This window comes from Opisthocomus hoazin, chromosome W (genome assembly GCF_030867145.1).
Source record: "Opisthocomus hoazin isolate bOpiHoa1 chromosome W, bOpiHoa1.hap1, whole genome shotgun sequence".
Classification (NCBI taxonomy): Eukaryota; Metazoa; Chordata; class Aves; order Opisthocomiformes; family Opisthocomidae; genus Opisthocomus; species Opisthocomus hoazin.
The window spans coordinates 39,841,842-39,864,107 of record NC_134453.1 but is presented as its reverse complement, the minus strand read 5'-3'; the positions used below and the strand labels follow the sequence as shown (position 1 = coordinate 39,864,107).

Below are 22,266 nucleotides of genomic sequence, written 5' to 3'. Positions count from 1 at the left end.
TAGCTATGTTTAAACTAGATACCGTATTTTGCTTGCTGATCTGGTTTCTTCCACATGACTTAAAGAAGGTATGCTCAAGGTAGCTAGCTCCCCAAGCTTTGTATTATATATATGGGCACATATAATGCATGCGTTCAAATAAAATCATAAAATCAGCAGCTTTGCAATTGTTACTTGGGAAAAAACCCTATACTGGTCATTCCATTTATTGGCATGCTGGCCATTGTCAGCCAATTCATTCTTGCTGCATCAAATGATCATGTAATTTTACAGGAGACAGAGAAAAGGAGAAGAATTGAAGAAGCATATAAAAATGCTGTGACAGAACTGAAGAAAAAGTCTCACTTTGGAGGGCCAGACTACGAGGTACAAATTCTGCTTTTGAAATTTTTAAAAATGCTAAGTCTTTTAAAGATTGGTTTGTTTTTCAAAGGAGAGTGAGAGAGAGAGAGAGAGTGTGTGTGTATGTGTAAATCAAGGTCTTTCGCTGTGCAAGAGTGTTCATGCCACTTTTTCTGCTTTGGAAACTGAAACTGAACAAAGAATCTAAATCCTTAATTTTTTGAGAACAGAAGTCTATCTTCACCTCAGGTTTCCTTATTTTGCTTTTGTCTGAAGCATTTTGCTTACAGATATTTCTGCTGACTTTTTAATTATTTTTCTTGAGTGTTTGATACTGCTCATATGCAAGTTTTGTACTCTTACTTTTTAATGTCATCTGTATAGATATGTAATGCAAATATGAAAACCTTGACTGCAGAGGCAGTCCTAGAATCTGAAGTTTAACTTGAATTGATTTTTAACTTTGTCACCACCACTTGAAATGTGTTGATAAATTCAGTGATTTTAGGTTCTGCTTCATCTGTTAAATTGCACATTTTAGCAGCTTCCTCCTCAATTTGGTCATTCAGTCAAATTCTAAGGCTCTTAAACTGCCTTCTGGAAAATAATGTAAGCTAATGCACCTATAATGCAGTTTGCATAATTTTTAGGAACTTGACCCTTTCATTTATGTTAATCAAGCAGGTTTCTGCTTACAAATCATAGCCTGAGAAATGGTACTAATATGTTGGGATATTTAAAAGATACTTGAGCTTAGGTTCTCCGTTGTGACTGAGGCACTGTAAAAGAGAAAGATGGATAAGAAGTTAGACTTTGTCTACCTGCTTATGAACCCAGCTGCTTCTCCCAGATATCCCTGTTGTAAAGTAGATTTTTGAAATTTGCTGGACCAGTTTGTTTTACAGTACAATAAAAGCAGTAAACCTAGTTTTCTTAAATTACCATTTTACTTAGTGGACACAAGTTTTTAATAGTTGACTCAACTCTACCTGCTGTTTATTGTTAAACTGTTCTTTCCAAGAATTTTCAATAGCGATCCCCAGGATTTTGTCTTGTCTTGTTGTGCTTTGAGTCCATATCCGAAATCCACCCTAAGGCACTGAAAGGAGTCTAACTACATACACAATTATGTTAATATGTTTATTGACACACAGTAAACATTTTAAAGAGAAGTTATATTGACACTGTTATAGTCTTCAGTTTCCTGGTGTTTTTGCTTGTTTATAGAACTACCCCTAAATTGTAGTTAAAGGAAATAAGTAACTTTAACAAGTAGGGTTTTCAGATGAATTGTAATCTAAGAATATTGGTGAAAATATTTGAGGTCTATGGAAGAAATTTCTTTCTGTCAGTTATATGCATAATATATAAATATCTATTTCTAATATTAAACTTAAGTGGAGCTCTCGTGTCTCCAAAATTTTGAACTAGTTTTGTTTCTTATGCTCTAGGAGGGTCCTAATAGTCTGATTAATGAAGAAGAATTCTTTGATGCTGTTGAAGCTGCTCTCGATAGACAGGATAAAATGGAAGAACAGGTATTGATACATGAAAAATGTGTTAATGGTGGACACTTCATGGAAGACTTCTGTGACTTGCTCAGTCCTGGTGTACATCTCCTGAAACTCTAGATATTTTATACTGACACTTATAAGTGGAATTCACTACTTAATATTTGTACAGTTAAATATCATTGCTTAACACTAATTTTGAGAAAGTTACTTCACAGCTTGCATAGAAAAGGATAGTATAAGTGTTAATCTAATTGAATGTCTCTGGTTTCTAATTCCTAAATAAGTGTATTAGTCCTGTATAAAACATATCTTTATATGTAACTGATGCCCTGTGCAAATAAGAATATCAAATACTGCAGCTATTTTTCAAAACCTAATTAATTATGGCTCTGAAGTTTCTTTTGACTGTAGCAGTATGTGAAATAAGAAAGACATAGTTCTGTTGGTGTTTGTTTTTATTAAAAAATTGTGTAGGCTCTGGCAATTTCTCTAAATCATTTCTTGAATAGACTTCAGTGACAAGGATCAAAAAGGGATAAGATGCATGTGATGAAATATATAGAATATGAGAACATATAGTAGTGTATAAAATGAGAGTGAATAACAAAAGTGGTGCCTCCTTTGTCTTAAAAGGTTTTAGGCTTCTGAATATAGTGAATACAATTACTTAGTTAAGAATTATAAGACTTTAGTGAACAGATAAACAGAGTTTATCTATGTTGGGGTCTCTTAGCAGAAAGTAAAAGTTTTGAGTGACTGTTGTACCGCTACACAGATGCAACATCCTTAATGCTGCCAATCTATTTTGCTTAACCTGGAAATACACCTTCAAGTATAGATGAACGGGTAATTCAGTCTCCAGGCCCATTCACTTCCTCAGAACTCCAGCAGGATGACAACTTCATGTCTGTCATGGACAGCGTTAGTTGTTGTAGCCACTATACAGATTGAGGATGCCTCACTCTGTTTCATAGTCCACCCAATAGCAGCTGACTACTGATAATTAAACCTATTTTGTTTCAGTCCCAAAGTGAAAAGGTCAGATTACACTGGCCAACATCCTTACCTTCTGGAGATGCATATTCTGCTGTGGGGACTCATAGATTTGTCCAAAAGGTAAGAAATTTTTCATGATCTCCTCTGAATAATGGGCTGACCTATATTTCTATATAATATTTTATATGGATAGGTAAAATTGACTATTTATTAATTAGTTGTTATGATTTCGCTGCGGCCGGCAACAAAAGAGCCACGTGGCCGCCCCTCCCCCCGCGAGGCCGCGGAGGAGAATGGAAAGAAACAGGCAGAAACTGGTGGGTCGGGATAAGGGCAGTTTAACAGAACAGCAAACAAAGGGAACAGGAACAACAACGATACAGATAAGGGGAACACAGAACACAAACTGCACAACCCAGAGAGCCGTTCCCCCGCACCACCGCCGCGCGCTCCCCAGCCGCGAGTGAGTTTCCGCCGCCCACCTCCCCCCAAACGGAACCCAGCATGATGGCACATGGTATGGAATACCCGGCTCTGTTTGGCCAGGTTGGGTCAGCCCGCCTGGCTGTGCCCCGTCCTGCAGTCCGGTGAAAATTAACCCTGTCCTGGCCAAACCCAGGAAATTATCCACCCCTTATTCCATACCATCTACGTCATGCCCAGGTCCCTCATTGTCCAGTTGATCACCACCACTTCTCCTGTCTCCAGATATCATTCTCTTAGTCTATGGATCATCACTCTAAAGTGTCCATTGAGTTCATTTAATCCATGACTTCGGGCTCCATCTGTCGTAATGGTCTTCCGTGGCAGGAGAGGTGATGTGTGGTGATGGGCGGTCGCTTGCTGCATCCGGAGCTCATGGCTGATGTATCTGGTGCGGCCTGTGCCCACAGTCTGCAGGAGATGTTGATCTTGATGAAGTTGCTGGGTGCCAGTTGTTGAAAACCAGGTCCAGTCCCATCATCGCTGTGCTCTGCTAGGTTTCATCAAAAAGTCCATCCTTCTTTAATCTGGACGATTCTTACTATGCTACTACTGGTACAACACATAACAATTATAACAGTGATAACAGACAGTGACAAGGGTTACTTTAACAACTAACTTTATACAATTTATTTATTTATAGACTATTTTCCCCAAAATCAAATCCCCATGAGGTACACATCAGACTTCCCCATCCTTTCGCATTACCAACCAGGTACACCCAGGTCCTTGAGCAAAAGTAATCCCGTGGATGGGCTTGCCTTTGCCCGAGGCAGGACTAACCCAGACTGTCTTCCCTAACATGTTCCGCATGTGCACTACGGGGACTTTATCCCCGTCTATGGGGCGCTGAGGTTTTGACTGGGCAGGACCAGCCCGGTTGGTGGATCCTCTGGTGTTAACCAACCAGGTGGCCTTTGCTAAATGAGTATCCCAGTTTTTGAAAGTCCCACCCCCCATTGCCCTCAAAGTGGTTTTTATCAGCCCATTGTACCGTTCGATCTTTCCAGAGGCTGGTGCATGGTAGGGGATGTGATACACGCATTCGATACCGTGTTCTTTGGCCCAGGTGTCTATGAGGCTGTTGTGAAAGTGAGTCCCGTTGTCCGACTCAATTCTTTCGGGAGTGCCATGTGGCCACAGGGTGGGTTTTTCCAGGCCCAGGATGGTATTCCAGGCAGTGGCATGGGGCACAGGGTAGGTTTCCAGCCATCCGGTGGTGGCCTCCACCATTGTGAGTACATAGCGCTTGCCTTGGCGGGTTTGTGGCAGTGTGATATAGTCAATCTGCCAAGCCTCCCCATATTTATATTTTAGCCATCGTCCTCCATACCACTGAGGCTTTACCCGCTTGGCTTGCTTGATTGCAGCGCATGCTTCACATTCATGGATAACCTGTGCAATAGTGTCCATGGTCAAGTCCACCCCTCGGTCACGAGCCCATCGATATGTTGCATCTCTTCCTTGGTGGCCTGAGGTGTTACGGGCCCACCGAGCTATAAAGAGTTCACCCTTATGTTGCCAGTCCAGATACACCTGAGCCGCTTCAGTCTTGGCAGCCTGATCCACCTGGTGGTTGTTTTGATGTTCCTAGTGGCCTGACTCTTAGGGATGTGGGCGTCCAAGTGACAGACTTTTACAACCAACTGCTCCAGCCGGGCAGCAATATCTTGCCACAATGGGGCAACCCAGATAGGTTTGCCTCTGCGCTGCCAGTTGTTCTTCTTCCATTGCTGCAGCCACCCCCACAAGGCATTGGCCACCATCCAGGAGTCGGTGTCAAGATAGAGCACTGGCCACTTCTCTCGACTGGCAATGTCTAAAGCCAGCTGGATGGCTTTCACCTCTGCAAACTGGCTGGACTCACCTTCTCCCTCAGCAGTTTCCGCGACTTGTCATGTAGGGCTCCATACAGCAGCCTTCCACCTCCGCTGCTTCCCCACAATGCGACAGGACCCATCCGTGAACAGGGCATACTGTTTCTTCTCTTCTGGCAGCTGGTTATACAGTGGGGCCTCTTCAGCACGTGTCACCTCCTCCTCTGGCGATGCTCCAAAATCTTTGCCTTCTGGCCAGTCCATGATTACCTCCAGGATTCCTGGGTGACTGGGGTTTCCCATTCGGGCACGATGGGTGATCAGCGCGACCCACTTACTCCACGTAGCATCAGTGGCATGATGCATAGAGGGGACCCTCTCTTTGAACATCCAGCCCAGGACCGGCAATCGTGGTGCTAGGAGGAGCTGTGCTTCAGTGCCAACCACTTCTGAAGCAGCTCAAATGCCTTCATATGCTGCCAGAATCTCTTTTTCAGTGGGACTATAGCGGGCCTCGGATCCTTTGTATCCCCGGCTCCAGAACCCCAGGGGTCGACCTCGAGTCTCCCCTGGTGCTTTCTGCCAGAGACTCCAGGTTGGGCCATTCTCCCCGGCTGCGGTGTAGAGCACATTTTTAACATCTTGCCCTGACCGGACTGGACCAAGGGCTACGGCATGAACTATCTCCCGTTTAATTTGTTCAAATGCCTGTCGTTGCTCAGGGCCCCATTCAAAATCGTTCTTCCAGGTCGCATGGTACAGAGGGCTTACAATCTGGCTGTAATTTGGGAAGTGCATCCTCCAAAAACCCACAACACCTAAGAAGGCCTGTGCTTCCTTTTTGCTGGTTGGTGGAGACATAGCTGCTATTTTGTTGATGACATCCATTGGGATTTGGCGGCGCCCATCCTGCCATTTTATTCCCAAAAACTGGATCTCTTGAGCAGGTCCCTTCACTTCATGGCGAAACAGGCTTTCAGAAGGATCTGAACTATTTTCTCCCCTTTCTCAAAAACTTCCTCCGCTGTGTCACCCCATACAATGATGTCATCGATGTACTGCAGATGTTCTGGAGCTTCACCCTTTTCCAGTGCAGTCTGGATCAGTCCATGGAAATGGTGGGACTGTGTTTCCACCCCTGGGGCAGTCGATTCCAGGTGTACTGGATGCCCCTCCAGGTGAAAGCAAACTGTGGCCTGCACTCTGCTGCCAAAGGGATGGAGAAGAATGCAGTAGCAATGTCAATTGTAGCATACTACTTGGCTGCCTTTGACTCCAGCTGATATTGAAGTTCTAGCATGTCTGGCACGGCACCACTCAGCGGTGGTGTGACTTCATTCAGGCCATGGTAGTCTACTGTCAGTCTCCACTCTCCAGTAGATTTTCTCACTGGCCGTATGGGACTATTAAAGGGTGAGTGAGTTTTGCTGATCACTCCTTGACTCTCCAGCTGGCGGATCAGCTGATGAATGGGGAGAAGGGAGTCTCGGTTAGTGCGATATTGTCGCCAGTGCACCGTTGTGGTCACGATTGGCACCTGTTGTTCTTCAACCCTCAGCAACCCCACAACGGAAGGATCCTCCGAGAGACCAGGCAAAATGGACAGCTGTTTAATTTCTTCCGTCTCCACAGCAGCTATGCCAAAAGCCCACCAATACCCCTTTGGGTCCTTGAAATACCCTCTCCTAAGATAGTCTATACCAAGGATGCACGGAGCCTCGGGGCCTGTTACAATGGGGTGCTTCTGCCACTCCTTCCCAGTGAGGCTCACTTCAGCTTCCAATACACTCAGCTCTTGGGACCCCCCTGTCACTCGCGAAATACAAATGGACTCTGACCCTTTGTAATCTGATGGCATTAAAGTACACTGTGCACCAGTGTCCACTAGAGCTTTATACTCTTGTGGATCTGATGTGCCAGGCCACCGAATCCACACCGACGAATAAATGCAGTTGTCCCTTTCCTCCACCTGGCTGGAGGCAGGGCCCCTCTAATCCTGGTCAGAGAATTTGCTGCTCACCTGCTGTAAAAATGACTTGGAGGTCCCTTCCACAGGATCAGAATCAAGATCAAACTGTCTACCTGGTCTGGAGAGCTGGCTGCTGGAAACTGGAGTGGCATTTTTCCTAACAGAATCCCCTTTTGTGATTGTTTTACCTCCCAACTCACGCACTCGTGCCTCTAGACTTGAGGTGGGTTTTCCATCCCACTTCCTCATGTCCTCTCCGTGGTCACGCAGGTAGAACCACAGGGTGCCCCGTGGTGTCTACCCTCTGCATCCTCTCTCCTGAGCAGAGAAACGCTTGCTCCTAATAGCTGAGATGCTGGCCCGTACAGGTGGGGGGTAGGACATATTCTCTTTGATTTGCCACACCTCCCGGGCCAGTTTCTCCACAGCGGAGACAAGGGAGGAAGAGAGACTTTCCTCGTATTGGCGGAGTCTGACAGCCACCTCATCCACTGTTGGTGCCTCTTTACCTTTCCAGTTTACTACTGCCAGTGAGTTGGCATATGAGGATGATGCGCTCCGCACAAACTTCCTCCACATTGATCGTGTGCACTGGACTTCATCTGGGTCTGTGGGTACCTGCTCATCATCTGGTTCATAGTAAACCAGCTCCCGCACAGCTAATTCCCTCAAGTACTTAATACCCCTTTCCATATTGGTCCACTTGCCAGGACAGCATACAAAATCGTCACTGAAGGGGTACCTCTCCCTCACGCCTGACAGAAGTCTCCTCCAGAGGCTGAGGACTTGTTCCTTTTTCCTAATGGCCTTGTCAATGCCTCCTTCCCTGGCCAGGGATCCCAGCTGCTTGGCTTCCTTGCCCTCTAATTCGAAGCTGCTGGCCCCGTTATCCCAGCACCGCAGATGCCAGGTGACAATGTGCTCGCCTGGGTGGCGGCTGAAATCTTTCCGCATGTCTCGCAGCTCGCCCAGGGACAGGGACCAGGTGATGATCTCTGTCTCTCCCTCCCGCTATGATCCTGGCTCACTGTCATCCCTCCTGGAGTGATCTGCTCTCTTTGCATCTTTCTTTAGTTTTACAGGGGCGACTGCTACCTGCACAGGTTGGTCATTGGGCTCATCTGTGATGCCTGCCGCTGGAGCTGGGGCTGGAGCAGCTGCCGTGCCCATCGGGGAAACCAAGGCAGGCCCTGCAGCTGTGGCAGCGGCAGTGGTGGTGCCAGTCGGGGGGGCTCTGACTGCCTGCTGGCCTGAAGGGGCTGCAGGGCCGGCTGGGGGGCAGCGCCAGTCGCAGTGCCTGCCGCTTTGCTTCCCCCCCTTTCTCCTTTAGAGCACTGAATCAGGTTGAACAGGACTCAGTAGGCATGGGCCAGACTGCAGCACATTGCGGTGATTTGTGTCTCTCTGGAGTTCCCAGGGTGGCAGCACACTTTTTGCAGATATTTTACTATTTTGCCCGGATTTTGTACTTCCTCAGGGGTGAGTTTCAAAGACACCGGGGGTGCCCACTGCCCTAGACACCTGCCCATGCTGTCCCACACACCCAGCCACTCACAGCTATCCAGTCCCAGGGCACGTCTCTCCATGATGTTCTTAATTACTTGTTTAATCCTAAACAAAACCTGAAACCCATTCAGGAGGCAGAACAATAGAAGCGAGGTGGCCTGAGCATCCCATGGGTACTCGAAATTCTCAAAAGCTGTTAGGACCAGCCTGAAGGAGAGAGGGGGTGCAAAAGAGTGGGGGAAGGTATCCTCTCCGGTTTTCCCCACAGATTGGGTTTGATTATTGTCTTTGGTTCGGCCAGGACAGGGTTAATTTTCACCGGACTCCAGGAAGGGGCACAGCCGGGGGGTGGGGGCTGACCCCACCTGGCCAGACAGAGCCCGGTATTCCATACCATGTGATGTCACGCTGGGTTCCGGTTGGGGGGGCGGCGCGGCGGAAACTCACTCGCGGCTCGGGATTGCGTGGCGCCGGTCCTGTCCGGGAGAGAGGGTCTGTTGTGCGAGCGTGTGTCGTATTTTCTCCTTATCTGTATCACTGTTGTTACTGTTCCCTCTGTTTGCTGTTCTTTTAAACTGCCCTTATCCCAACCCACCAGTTTCTACCTCTTTCTTTTCATTCTCCTTCACACCGCGGCAGGGGGAGGGGCGGCCGCATGGCGCTTTTGTTGCCGGCGGCAGCCGAAACCAAAACAATTATTAACAAATTCTAAGACATAGGATCCGAGGTACGGAAATGACCGCAGTGCCGCATGCAAATACAAGCCTAATTTCATGCATTCAGTAGCTCTGCCTTCTTTGCATCCTCCATAACCAGGACACCCGCCTCATTCAGCAGCGGCCCTACATTGTCCCTAGCCTTCCTTTTGCTGCTGATGTAGTTGAAGAAGCCCTTCTTGTTGTTTTTGACATCCCTTGCCAGCTTCAGTTCCAGGTGGGCTTTGGCCTTCCTCGTCGCATCCCTGCACGCTCTGACCACATTCCTGTACTCTTCCCAAGTGGCCTGTCCCTCTTTCCACATTCCACAGACCTTTCTCTTCCACCTGATCTTTCCTAGAAGCTCCTTGTACAACCATGCAGGTCTCCTGCCTCCTTTGCTCGATTTCTTTCTCAGGGGGATGCATTGCTCCTGAGCATGGAGGAAGTGATGTTTAAAGAGCGACCAGCACTCTTGGACCCCCCTGCCTTCGAGCCCCCTGGCCCACGGGATTCCTCCAAGTAGCTCCTTCAAGAGGCCAAAGTTAGCCCTCCTGAGTTCCAAGGTTTTGATCCTACTTATCGCCCTGCTTCCTCCACGCGGGATCCTGAACTCGACCATTTCATGGTCACTGCAGCCGAGTCTACCTCCAACCTTCACATTCTCCACCAGTTCCTCCTTGTTTGTTAGTACAAGGTCCAGCAGAGCGCCTATCCTTGTTGGTTCCTCCACCACTTGCATCAGAAAGTTATCATCGATGCTATGTAGGAACCTCCTGGATTGCGCCTGCCTAGCTGTATGGTCTTCCCAGCTGATGTCAGGGTGGTTGCAGTCCCCCATGAGAACTAGGGCCTGTGATTGTGAGGCTGCTTGTAGCTGCCTGTAGAAGGCCTCATCAACTTCCTCCTCCTGGTCAGGTGGCCTGTAGTACACATCCACAATAACATCACCCATGTGAGCCTGTCCCTTAATTCTAACCCACAAGCTCTCAACTCGTTCCTCATTTGTCCCCAGGCCAAGCTCAATGCCTTCCAGTTGCTCCCTCACATATAGAGCAACTCCCCCACCTCTCCTTGTTGGCCTGTCTTTCCTAAAGAGTCTGTAGCCATCCATGACAGCATGCCAGTCATGCGAGTTGTCCCACCACGTTTCTGTGATGGCGACCAAGTCGTAGCTGTCCTGCTGTATAATGGCTTCCAGCTCCTTCTGTTTGTTGCCCATGCTACGTGCGTTGGTATAGACACACTTGAGCTTGGCTGTCAGTCTCACCCCTGACCCTGGCACGCCAAGCCTGGGCTCGTCCCTAGTCAGCTGGGCGATGTCCCCTTCCCCCTTCGAATCCAGTTTAAAGCCCTCTCATTGAGCCCAGCCAGCTCGTGGCCAAGAATCCTTTTTCCCCTTTGAGATAGCTGCGATCCGCCTGTCGCCATCAGGCCTGGTGCTGTGTACACCTCCTTGTGATCAAAGAAGCCAAAATTTGACTGATGGCACCAGTCCCTGAGCCACCTGTTAACCAGGTGAGTTTTCCTGCCTCTTTCAGTGCTGTTCCCTGCCACTGATGGGATGGAGGAAAACACCACCTGCGCCCCTGATCCCTCAACCAGTTGCCCCAGTGCCCTGAAGTCCCTTTTGATGGCCTTGGCACTTCTCTCTGCTATCTCATCCCCGCCAACCTGCATTACCAAGAGGGGGTAATAATCAGAAGGCCGCACCAGACCATGGAGTTTCTTCGCAACATCCCTAACCCGGGCCCCAGGGAGGCAGCAGACTTCCCTGTGGGATGGGTTCGGTCGGCAGATCGGGCCTTCTGTTCCCCTCAGAAGGGAATCACCTACGACAATTACCCTCCTTTTTTTCTTAGCCAAGGTTTTTTTCTTAACCTCAGTGATTTTACGATACCTTCACCAAAATTCATTTAATTGATTTAAAAAATGAAAAACTCAAAAATTAAAAAATCCAGTCCCTTGCATTAGTATCAGTTGACTTTCTTTTAGTGTTACTGGAAACACTGTGCTCTTTTTAGGGCTACACTTGGAGCATAATACATAATAGGTGCATGAAATCAGCATTCACCGCTGTGCTTGCTGCTTATGCTGCTTTTGTTTTCCTTTTCTTCATTATCTTGTGCTTGCAAGTTGGTACTGAATACTCTGTTGTGCCTTTGTTCTGATTACCTGGTTTTTTCTTTGTCTGTCTCTGGTAGCCCTATAGTCGCTCTTCCTCCATGTCTTCCATTGATCTAGTCAGTGCCTCTGATGTTCACAGATTCAGCGCCCAGGTACCGTATTAATGTAAAGAGGGGGGGTTGCATATCTTTGCTGTGTTTCATCCTCTTCTCTAGAACCTGGGTTTTTTGTTACATAAATCACTGCTTGCTTTAAACTAGTATGTTGAGTCAAAAAAAGGAGTACTCTATTCCTATACTAAATGGTTGTCTTTTTACATTCTGCTTGCATGCATATCCCTTGTGCAGAGGCCCAAAACTTGTTAAACTGTTGGATTGATTTCAGTAGCTTTAATAAAAATGCCTACAACTTGAAAATTTTGCATTTCTGATTATAATAAAAGTAATAAAATAACACCTCTTTTGTGTGGGCTGAAGATGGTTTTTGCTTCAAATTGAATAGTTCTACTTGCTTTTAAATCAACGGTTTAATTTTGTCCTTAAAATTTGTTTTTCACTTGTAATAACATTAAGATACTAAATGTTAAGGTTCTCTATTATCATTTTTTACCTCTACAACTAGTTTTATTACTCAAAGGTCATACAGTATGTTGTTAACGAACGAGATTGTGAGTATGAGAATTTTTACTGAAGAGTTCTAATATATTCAATTATCCTTCAGAAAATGTCTGACATCCTGAATGTGTGAATGTAATCATAGTGACATATCCCAGTAATTTGCAAAATTACTCTAGGTTCTTGCTCTGAAGATCATAGTTTAGAGTTGAATTATGTAAGTGAGTTCATGTGTTTGGTCTTTATTCTCTAAAAAGAATTCGTTCAGATGTAGCATTCATGCCATTACTTTCCTTCTGCTGTGGCCCATATATATGATTGTGAATATGGGGCTTCCTTTTGGGATCTGTTGTTTTGGGTTTGGTTTGTTTGTTTTTTAAATTATTAACTAACACTGCAAACAACCTGCTTTTTCAAACAGAAGGAATAGATTTTCTTTTGATTAACAAAGCCTTGAATCATACTACCTGCAGACCTTGCCACCAGCTTTGTGAGCAGAACCCTAAAACTTAAGGACTTGCTTATTGGACTGAAATCCCAACACTTGCCTTGACCTATTGTAGTCAGTTAATTTCTAGAATTTGAACTTATCGCTAGGGGAAAAAGTATGCAGGTCATATTGCATAACACTGATAGGCTCATCTACTGGTACTCCAGTAGTCACGTTAGTAATTCGAGTTTGGTTTTGTTTGGGAGGAGGGAGGAAATCAAGTAATAGAAAGCAAGTTTGATTCCAAAGATAGAATTGGTTGTCTGTCAGGCTATGGGTACATGGCCAGTTCAATGTAAGGGAAATGCATAGTCACTAAAAGATGCGAACCTTCTCATTTTCATCTCTTATGCCTGTGATAACATTTGTGGATCCATATGGTAAACCTAAGTATCAGAGCACTAGTGTGGCTGAAAACCTAACCATTTAAAAACAAATCTGAGGTTGACCAGGTCATTATCGCAATAATGCAAATTGACATTAAAGATCAGGGTCAAATGGACTGGATTATGGGGTCAAGGTGTTGCTCTTTTCAGCAGCTGCAGGGATTATACTACATAGAAACTACTATCCAGTGTCTTAGGATGTGGTTTCAAGTTAACTGACTCACTGCAGAAAGGATGATCTTGCTAACTTACAAAAAACCTACTCCCCTCTGCCCCCTCGTTCCCCCATATTTTCCCTAGAACAAATATTTGCCAGATTAGTAAGTTAGTCCACCTGCTCTGGAGCTTCATTGCTAGTGAACAAGCAGGTGAAAGACAACTGAGAGCATGAAGAGAAAAGCAGCACACCTTTTGGTGACAACCTGCTGTAGACCTTATTATTAGGAAATTGGCCTCTGTCCCCAGGCTGAGGATTTGGCTTTTGGAAAGGCAAGCTAATATCTTGATTCTGAATAAATGGGACTTATTTCTAGACTTCATTCATACCAAGGGAATTTTGATATTAGTAAAAGGTCAAGTAGAAACTTGCAGCCTTTTTTTTAAGATTGAGACATGTAAACGTGTATTCTGATGGGAGCTGGTTCTTCAGTGTGCCTTCAGAAAGGCATTGATTTGTCTCTGTCAGTTGAGTGGAAGGTTGTGGGCTTGAAATGCTGCAGATGTTTTTCAGATCTCTTTCTCCTCTTTTAAAAGACTATCAGATTTTAAAACAGATTGAGCTGTTCTGAGGGCCTTTTCAGTGAAAAACTACCCACTTAATGTTCAGGCCAAGGCTGCATGGGATAGAGGTTGCAAGTATTTTTGCAGACCATTCCTGTAGTCTGCCAGGAACCCAGAGGTAATAGTGTGGCCTTCCCAGTGGGAAAGAAGTGGTGAATCTTGAGTCTGTGCCTAAATGTGGTACCTGAAAAAGGCGCAGGCTGACAGACAGCAACCAGCAGGTAGATCGCAGTTTGGACAGGTAGTGTGCACAAGGCAGTTGTAGGCACTGCAATTACTTGGTCAAATAGAAGTAATTGCTTGTTAGCAAAAAACAGTATTCACTCTCCTCTGAAAGTTGTAATGGTGATACCTCTCCTTCCCCAAAACCTAAGGGGAAGCTCTCTGTAAGATGTTGTATTAGCAGGAATGAAACTTGATCAGGAGAAAGAGGGAGAGAACCAAACTAAAAATGCCTTTCAAGTTTTCAGAGGAAGTCAGGGGGCTAAATGCTGAAGGATTCCAAAGGCCTTAAACTTAAGATTGCACTCCTGGGGATGCCTCATTCTCTTCTTTGCTATTCCCCTCCTCCCTCTGCATTTAGCATAAAGCAAAAAGCAACAAAATACAAAACAAACATATAAAAGCCAGCTTTGTCCTTAATAGATTAGGAGATAGGGAAGAAGAGAGGTGAGGACCTGAAGGTGTTGCAGGTAAAGGTTAGGTGCATGGCAAGGATTCCTTTCTGAAAGAAGTGTGACCTAGAGCTAGTAAACTGAATATTTAAATAGCCCACATTCTTGCCTGGTTTGGATTGTACTGTCATTGTGTCACTGAAAAAAATAATTAGAAGAATATTTTGTAGGAAACCAGTTAGTAAGTGGCAGGAAAAGATGGCCTGTGTAAAAGCAGAAACACAAATCTTGTGGGTGTTTATAGTTCATTATAACTAAAAAAGCAAATTAAAAAATCAAAGAAAACCCCCAAAACTGGACTGATAACTTGTGTTTCTGTAGAGAATTCTATAGTTAAAATAAGATAAAGTAGAATTTCTATTGAAAGGATTTTATTTTTATGTCGTACTTTGAGGATTTTGACTTGGTTCAATTACTTTTTTTCTTCCTGGTCTTAAGTTTATTGCCCAAAGAGTATGTTGTACAAACAAATTTACTGCTTTAAACTAAAAGTAAATAACATCTTTCAATTCTATATCATATCAGAAAGGGTCATTAAGTATTCTTTAATTTTGCTTTATACTTGTACTACTTGCTCAGTTATGTTTTATAGGTTATGAAGCCTAGTGTGCATATAAAATATTTTTCTAAGTTGTGCAAAATATTTTTCTAAGTTGTGCAAAAAACTAGGTTCAGGCTATTAATCTTGTGATTGTATACTTACACTGATCTGTGTGTTGGTCAATTGACTAACCTTTGCTTGCAGTGCTTTTTCTTTTAAAAAAAAAAGAATTTCTAGTAATTCAGGAAAATAGTGTCAAGTACATGGACTTATTTGCTGTGATGAGTTTTAGTAGTCGCCTACCATTTAGGTGGAAAAAGTTATTAAATTGTTTCCAGCACTTGTAAACATTACACAGCAATGGATACTTTATATTTTTGTCTCTAATTTTATTTGGGGGAGAGTGGGATTTGGAAATGGGGGGGACAAACACAAAAGAAACAGAGTAAGACTGTAGATTTAGAATAAAAATCCATTTCCTGTCCCACCACCCATTTTCATGCACATTATTTGGAACAAAAAAAAAAAAAGAGGTATTCACATAGCTTGAAAAGCATGCAACTGTCTAGCTAAGTAATTTTTAAATGAGTATTTTGTAATAGTGGAGTCTCTGCATCATCGTAATTGTTTGGAATGTAAGCATTTCTGTTCTGTTTTTCTAGTTAGCAACTGTGCAGAGATGCCAATGAAACAGAACAGGCATGCTTTGCTCATGACTTTCCTTCACTGCTGTTTCAATATGACTTTTGATATGCATTCACTTTTTTAGAACTTGTCTGTCTTCCCCCCCCCCCCCCCCTTGTTCAGCTTTTTAAATGCTCTTCAGTGGATATTGGCTTTCAAGTCTTACAATGCATTGTAATTTGATTTGGAGATACCTGAAGTAATTTCCTACATGCTGAAATAAAACTGTTTTATGTAGAAATAGTGAGTTTTGACAGTTTAGAGGTGCAAAGGAAGGACAGGGAAGTACCCATAAAGAATGAAGTTGGAAGTTGAATCAAGATTTTGGCTTTTGTTTCTGAAGGCCAGAAGTGTCTGCTTGTTCTTAACCTCTGCTAGAAAGCTCTGTTGTCCAAGTTCAGCTCCTGCACAGGATTTGAAGTATTGACTTGTGGCTTCCAATACTGTACAGTCCCCTGCCCAAGAAGATGGAAGGAATGATTTAAAAATGTGTATTTTCTCCTTTAAAGGTGGAAGAGATAGTACAAAACCATATGACGTATTCCTTGCAAGATGTAGGAGGAGATGCCAATTGGCAGATAGTGGTAGAAGAAGGAGAAATGAAGGTAAGCATTTGTTTTTTTGCTTAATTGATATAAGATGATATGCTGTGAAGACAGATATTTTTATCCTCTCTGAATACTATCATTCAGCAAGTTATGCTGTTAAAACTTCTCTGAGAATAGCATTATTTAAGTTGGGACTGGAGTCCACAAGAGCTGCAGCTTCTAATATACTTATTCATGCGAAATCTTATGCAACTCTTGCAATACCTTTGTCTTTGCAGATTCCTTTCTCATTTTCTCCTATTTAAAACTTGGTATCAAAATGGGGTGTAAATTCAATGTATGAAAATGTAGCAAGTTACTGCCACTGTGATTTTATGCATTCTTGTGCATAGTGATAAATAAGGTAGCTTAATCATTTTTTGAGTAGAGATTCTCAAAATATTGGTATTTTAATGTGAAGTACCATGTAAGAACGTCTGCATTGGTAGTTACCAGAGAACACTGACATGGCAAATTATTCATGTGTTAGTCTTCTAGGTAAGTTTTTATCAAAGCTGATGAAACTTTAAACAATTAAAACATGAACAGTTTTGACAATTATTTCTGTTCTACATTTCTTACTTTGCATTTGGCCATAGGTGTACAGAAGAGAGGTAGAAGAGAATGGAATAGTTTTAGATCCTTTGAAAGCAACGCATGCTGTTAAAGGGGTAACAGGGCATGAAGTTTGCCACTACTTCTGGAATGTCGATGTTCGTAATGACTGGGAAAGTAAGGAATCAGTTCTTAATCTTTGCATGTTTATCAGCAAGCATATTGTTTATAACATTGATCTAATATCTGTGCTTGTTTACTGATTTTTTTTTCCCCCCCCCCCTCTTTTAGCAACAATTGAAAATTTCCATGTTGTGGAAAATTTAGCTGATAATGCAATCATCATTTACCAGATGCATAAGGTAATAACACTTCACCTTAGTGAGACAGTCTGCAGCATATGTGTTCTAATCCATTCTGAAATATTTTAATGCCTTAACAACTTAAAATACTATTCAAAGCAACAGTTCAGAACAAGTTCTCTATTAAACTGCAACTTTGTCAGTTTCTCAAACTTGGCTTGATAGCATGTGTCTGTATGTGTCTGATAGAGCTTGTAATAACAAATTAGTACTGTTTTTAATCTCTTAATTATATCACTGTCAGCAAGGCAAGGGTCATCTAAAGCAAAATGAAGCAATAAATTGACACTGACTACAAGGAAGAAACCCATACCATTGTATCATATGTTTTTTTGCAATAATGCAAGCTATTGTTGACCACGATTAGTTGGCATATGTATTTGCATTATGAGGTGGTATAACTGCTGGTACAACATTTGTTCTTTTAATTTCATTATGGTTTTTCACCCCAACCAGTTCTTATGTAGCTTTACTAAAATGTTCATTTGACTTATAACCCAGTAACTGTAACCTAACAGGTTCAAAAAAATTGGGAATGAAGTGTACAAATTCATCTTTAATCTTGCATGATTCCAAGTATTAGTATACTCAAATATTAAAACTATGGGTTTTTTTACAATTTTACTAGTAATGTGGTTACCTTAAAACTGCTGTAACAGCAGATTCCAATTATTTAATAAGGCAGTTGTGTGAACTGTATTGTGTTATGGTAAAAGCTAGACATTTTTCCCCTATTGACTGTCAGGAAAATGGATTCTGTATAGTTTTACTTTATTTTATCAGATACTTTGCTTCTGAAACTTTCTCTTAGATAATACCAGTTTACCATATCTGCCGCACTAAAGTAGTAACTTCTTGAAATAATATTTGTTATAAATATTTCTTGCTCTCTCTCTCTCTCTCCATGTTTATGGAGACATAAATAACTGTAGATGCACCTATTTATACTTCACCACTACTTCAGTTTGCAGCTTACATGTATTAACTAAAATGTAAACCTAAGGTTGAGAGAACAGGAGAGGCCTCTTCCAGGTTGTCTACTGAAAAACTCATTACAGCTTGGCTCCCTGCCTTTCAAAGGCCTTAAACTTTTGCCTTAATCTTTTAAAAATGAAATGTAACCATATGACCTGATACACATCTGTACAACACCTATGTTCTGTTTCAGTTTTGAAAATTGCATGAAATTACTAACTTGAAAAAACTATTTTACTTGACTGACCTGTTTTGCCTTGTTTGTTTTTTTCCATTATCTAAGGATAGTAAGTACTTAATTTGCTGTCCTGAGTTCAGCTGGGATAGGGTTGATACCATGTGACATCATGCTTTTCTCAGAGTGGGGGAGCTGGCTGAGGGGGGGGGTGTTAATCACAGCTCGGGGGGGCGCTGGGCATCAGGCAGTGAGAGACAGTTACTCTGTGTATTCCCTTGTTCTTATCAGTATCATTGTTGTTACTGTTCGCTTCCTTTGCTGTTCTGTTAAACTGCTCTTATCCCGACCCATGAGCTTTGCCTTTTCTTTCCATTCTCCTCCCCACCCCAGAAGGGGGAGGGGCGATAGAGTGGCCACGTGGCCCTTTGTTGCCAGCCGGGGCCAAAACCACAACAGTCTTTTTGGCGCCCAACGTGGGGCAGGGATAACGGCAGGGCTGAGCAGAGTGTGTTAAAACAACTTTCTTAGAATTTGTTACACGCATTTATTGTATTAGTTAAATAGTCGCTGGTCAAAATGTTGCTGTCTTTGGTCACATGGCTGTGGTGTGTAAACCCTTACCTGCTGTATATGTTCCCTGCAGTGTTGTTCATCACCTCTGGGAAAAGGATCAGGATTATGATTTTGCTGTACTGTGTAATATCAACTTATGATATGATAACATCACTGGGCATGAAATTAGGCTTGTATTTGTGTGCAACACTGTGGTCATTTCCATACCTCAGATGCTATCTCTTGGAATTTATTAATAATCGAACCCACTCTATGGGGAGAACCAGAGGGGATACTTTCCCCAACTCTTTCACCCTTCCTTTCTCCTTCAGGCTAGTCATAACAGCTTTTAAGAATTTCGAGTATCCGTGAGATGCTCAAGCCAGCATGTTCCTATTGCTGTGTCTCCTGAATGGGTTTCAGGTCTTGTTTAGGGTTAAACAACTTGTTAAAAACATCACCCAGAGACCTGTCCCGGGGCTGGATAGCTCTGAGTGGCAGGGTGTGTGGGATAGCATGGGCAAGTATCTAGGACAGTGGGCACCCCCGGTGTTTTTGAAACTCACCCCTGAACAAGTGCAGAATCCTGACAAAATAGTAAAATATTTGGACAAAGCATGCTGTCACCCTGGGAATTTCAGGAAGATGCAAATTATTTCAATGTGCTGGTGTCTGGCCCATACCTGCCGAGCCCTGTTCAACACCATTCAGTGCTCTAAAGGGGAAGGACGGGAAAACAAAACAACAGGCACCACTAATGCCCCAGCCCCCACAACCCCCTCTGCAGCTGCTCTAGCCCCGAAGGCTGCCCCACCCCCACCAGCTGGTGCCACGGCTGCCTTTGCCCCAACACCTGCGGCTGTCCCAGCCCCTGCGGCAGGCATGGCGGCTGCTCCAGCCTCGGCGACAGGCACCGCAGCTGAACCAGGAAACCAACATGTGCCTGTATCAATTGCCCCTATACAGACAAAGAAATATGCAAAGAAATCAGTTCAACCCGTAACAGATGACAGTGAACCAGGACCATCACAAGAGCAGGAGGAGGAGGCAGAGCCAGAGATCATCACCCAGTCCCTCTCCCTGAGTGAGTTGCGAGATATGCGGAAAGATTTCACCCACCACCCAGGGGAGCACATTGTCATCTCGCTGCTTCCATGCTGGGATAACAGGGCCAGTAGCTTAGAATTAGAGGGCAGGGAAGCCAAGCAGCTGGGATCCCTGGCCAGGGAAGGGAGCATTGACAAGGCAATTGGGAAAAAGGCACAAGACCTCAGCCTCTGGAGGTGACTTCTTGTCAGGCGTGAGGGAGAGGTACCCATCCAGTGAGGCTGTTGTGTGTTATCCTGGCAAGTGGACCAATATGGAGAGAGGTATCCAGTATCTGAGGGAATAGCCATGCAGGATCTTGTTTACTATGACTCGGACAATGCGCAGTTACCCACAGACCCAGATGAAGTCCAGTGCACATGACCCATGTGGAGGAAGTTTGTATGGAGCACACCATCCTCATATGCCAACTCACTGGCAGTAATAGACTGGAAAGGTAAAGAGGCACCAACAGTGGATGAGGTGGCTGTCTGACTCCAGCAATATGAAGAAAGTCTCTCTTCCTCCCTTGTCTAAGCTGTGGTGAAACTGTCCCAGTACTCCCAGCAACTTGAAGAGAGTATGTCCTACCCCCCACCCGTATGGGCCAGTGTCTCAGCTATTAGGAGTAAGCGTTTCTCTGCTCAAGAGAGAGGATACAGAGGGTAGACAGGACGGGGCACCCTGTGGTTTTACCATCATGACCACGGAGGGGACATGAGGAAGTGGGATGGAAAACCTACCTCAAGTCTAGAGGCACGAGTGCGTGAGTTGCAAGGAAAAACAATCACAAAACAGAATTCTTCTAGGAATAATGCCACTCCTGGAATCGACTCCCCCAGGGGTGGAAACACAGTCCACCATTTGCCATGGACTAATCCAGACTGCACTAGAAAAGGGTGAAGCTCCAGAACATCTGCAGTACATCGATGACATCATTGTGTGGGGTGATGCAGTACAGGAAGTTTTTGAGACAGGGGAGAAATTAGTCCAAATCCTTCTGAAAGCCAGTTTCTGCATGAAACAAAGTAAGGTCAAGGGACCTGCACAAGACATCCAGTTTTGGGGGATAAAATGGGAGGATGGGGATTCTCAGATCCCAAAGGATGCAATTAATGAAACATTATCTATGACCCAGCCAACTTGCAAAAAGGAAGCACGAGCCTTCTTAGGTGTGGTGGGGTTTTGGAGGATGCACATCCCAAATTACAGCCAGATTGTAAGCCCTCTGTACCACGAGACCCGGAAGAAGAATGATTTTGAATGGGGCCCTGAGCAACGCCAAAGCATTTGAACAAATTAAATGGGAGATAGTTCATGCCGTAGCCCTTGGTCCAGTCCGGTCAGGGCAAGATGTTAAAAACGTGCTCTACACTGCAGCCGGGGAGAACGGCCCAACCTGGAGTCTCTGGCAGAAAACACCAGGGGAGACTCGAGGTCGACCCCGGGGGTTTTGGAGCCGGGGATACAAAGGATCCGAGGCTCACTATAGTCCCACTGAAAAGGAGATTCTGGCAGCATATGAAGGCGTTCGAGCTGCTTCAGAAGTGGTTGGCACCGAAGCACAGCTCCTCCTAGCACCACGATTGCCGGTCCTGGGCTGGATGTTCAAAGAGAGGGTCCCCTCTATGCATCATGCCACCGATGCTACATGGAGTAAGTGGGTCGCGCTCATCACATAGCGGGCCCGAATGGGAAACCTCAGTCGCCCAGGAATTCTGGAAGTAATCATGGACTGGCCAGAAGGCAAAGATTTTGGAGTGTCCCCAGAGGAGGAGGTGACATGTGCTGAAGAGGCCCCACTGCAAAACAAGCTGCCAGAAGAGAAGAAACAGTATGCCCTGTTCACGGATGGGTCCTGTTGCATTGTGTAGAAGCAGCGGAGGTGGAAGGCTGCTGTATGGAGCCCTACACAACAAGTCGTGGAAACTGCCGAGGGAGAAGGTGAGTCAAGCCAGTGTGTAGAAGTGAAAGCCATCCAGCTGGCTTTAGACATCGCTGATCAAGAAAAGTGGCCACGGCTCTATCTCTATACTGACTCCTGGATGGTGGCCAATGCCTTGTGGGGGTGGCTGCAGCAATGGAAGAAGAATAACTGGCAGCGCAGAGGCAAACCCATCTGGGCTGCCCCATTGTGGCAAGATATTGCTGCCTGGCTAGAGAACCTGCTTGTAAAAGTGCATCAAGTGGATGCACATTTCGGGCCACTAAGAACATCAAAACAACCACCAGGTGGATCAGGCTGCCAAGATTGGAGTGGCTCAGGTGGATCTGGAATGGCAACATAAGGGTCAACTCTTTATTGCTCGGTGGGCCCATGACACCTCGGGCCACCAAGGAAGAGACGCGACGT

At 44.6% G+C, this 22,266-nt stretch overlaps 1 protein-coding gene across 9 annotated transcripts in view; it reads left to right on the top strand.

Annotated features, from left to right (window-relative positions):
- Positions 1 to 22,266, top strand: part of LOC142365635 (ceramide transfer protein-like) — a 135,949-nt gene that overhangs the window by 103,974 nt on the left and 9,709 nt on the right. For 7 of the 9 annotated variants that reach the window (XM_075446628.1, XM_075446627.1, XM_075446626.1 and 4 more), the window contains 7 exons: positions 274 to 366; positions 1,794 to 1,880; positions 2,880 to 2,972; positions 11,527 to 11,601; positions 16,128 to 16,223; positions 16,805 to 16,937; positions 17,052 to 17,122. In XM_075446628.1, the coding sequence (XP_075302743.1) occupies positions 274 to 366; positions 1,794 to 1,880; positions 2,880 to 2,972; positions 11,527 to 11,601; positions 16,128 to 16,223; positions 16,805 to 16,937; positions 17,052 to 17,122 (648 nt within the window). The remainder of the gene's footprint in view (positions 1 to 273; positions 367 to 1,793; positions 1,881 to 2,879; positions 2,973 to 11,526; positions 11,602 to 16,127; positions 16,224 to 16,804; positions 16,938 to 17,051; positions 17,123 to 22,266) is intronic. The other 2 variants (XM_075446629.1, XM_075446625.1) reach the window with 1 other exon arrangement.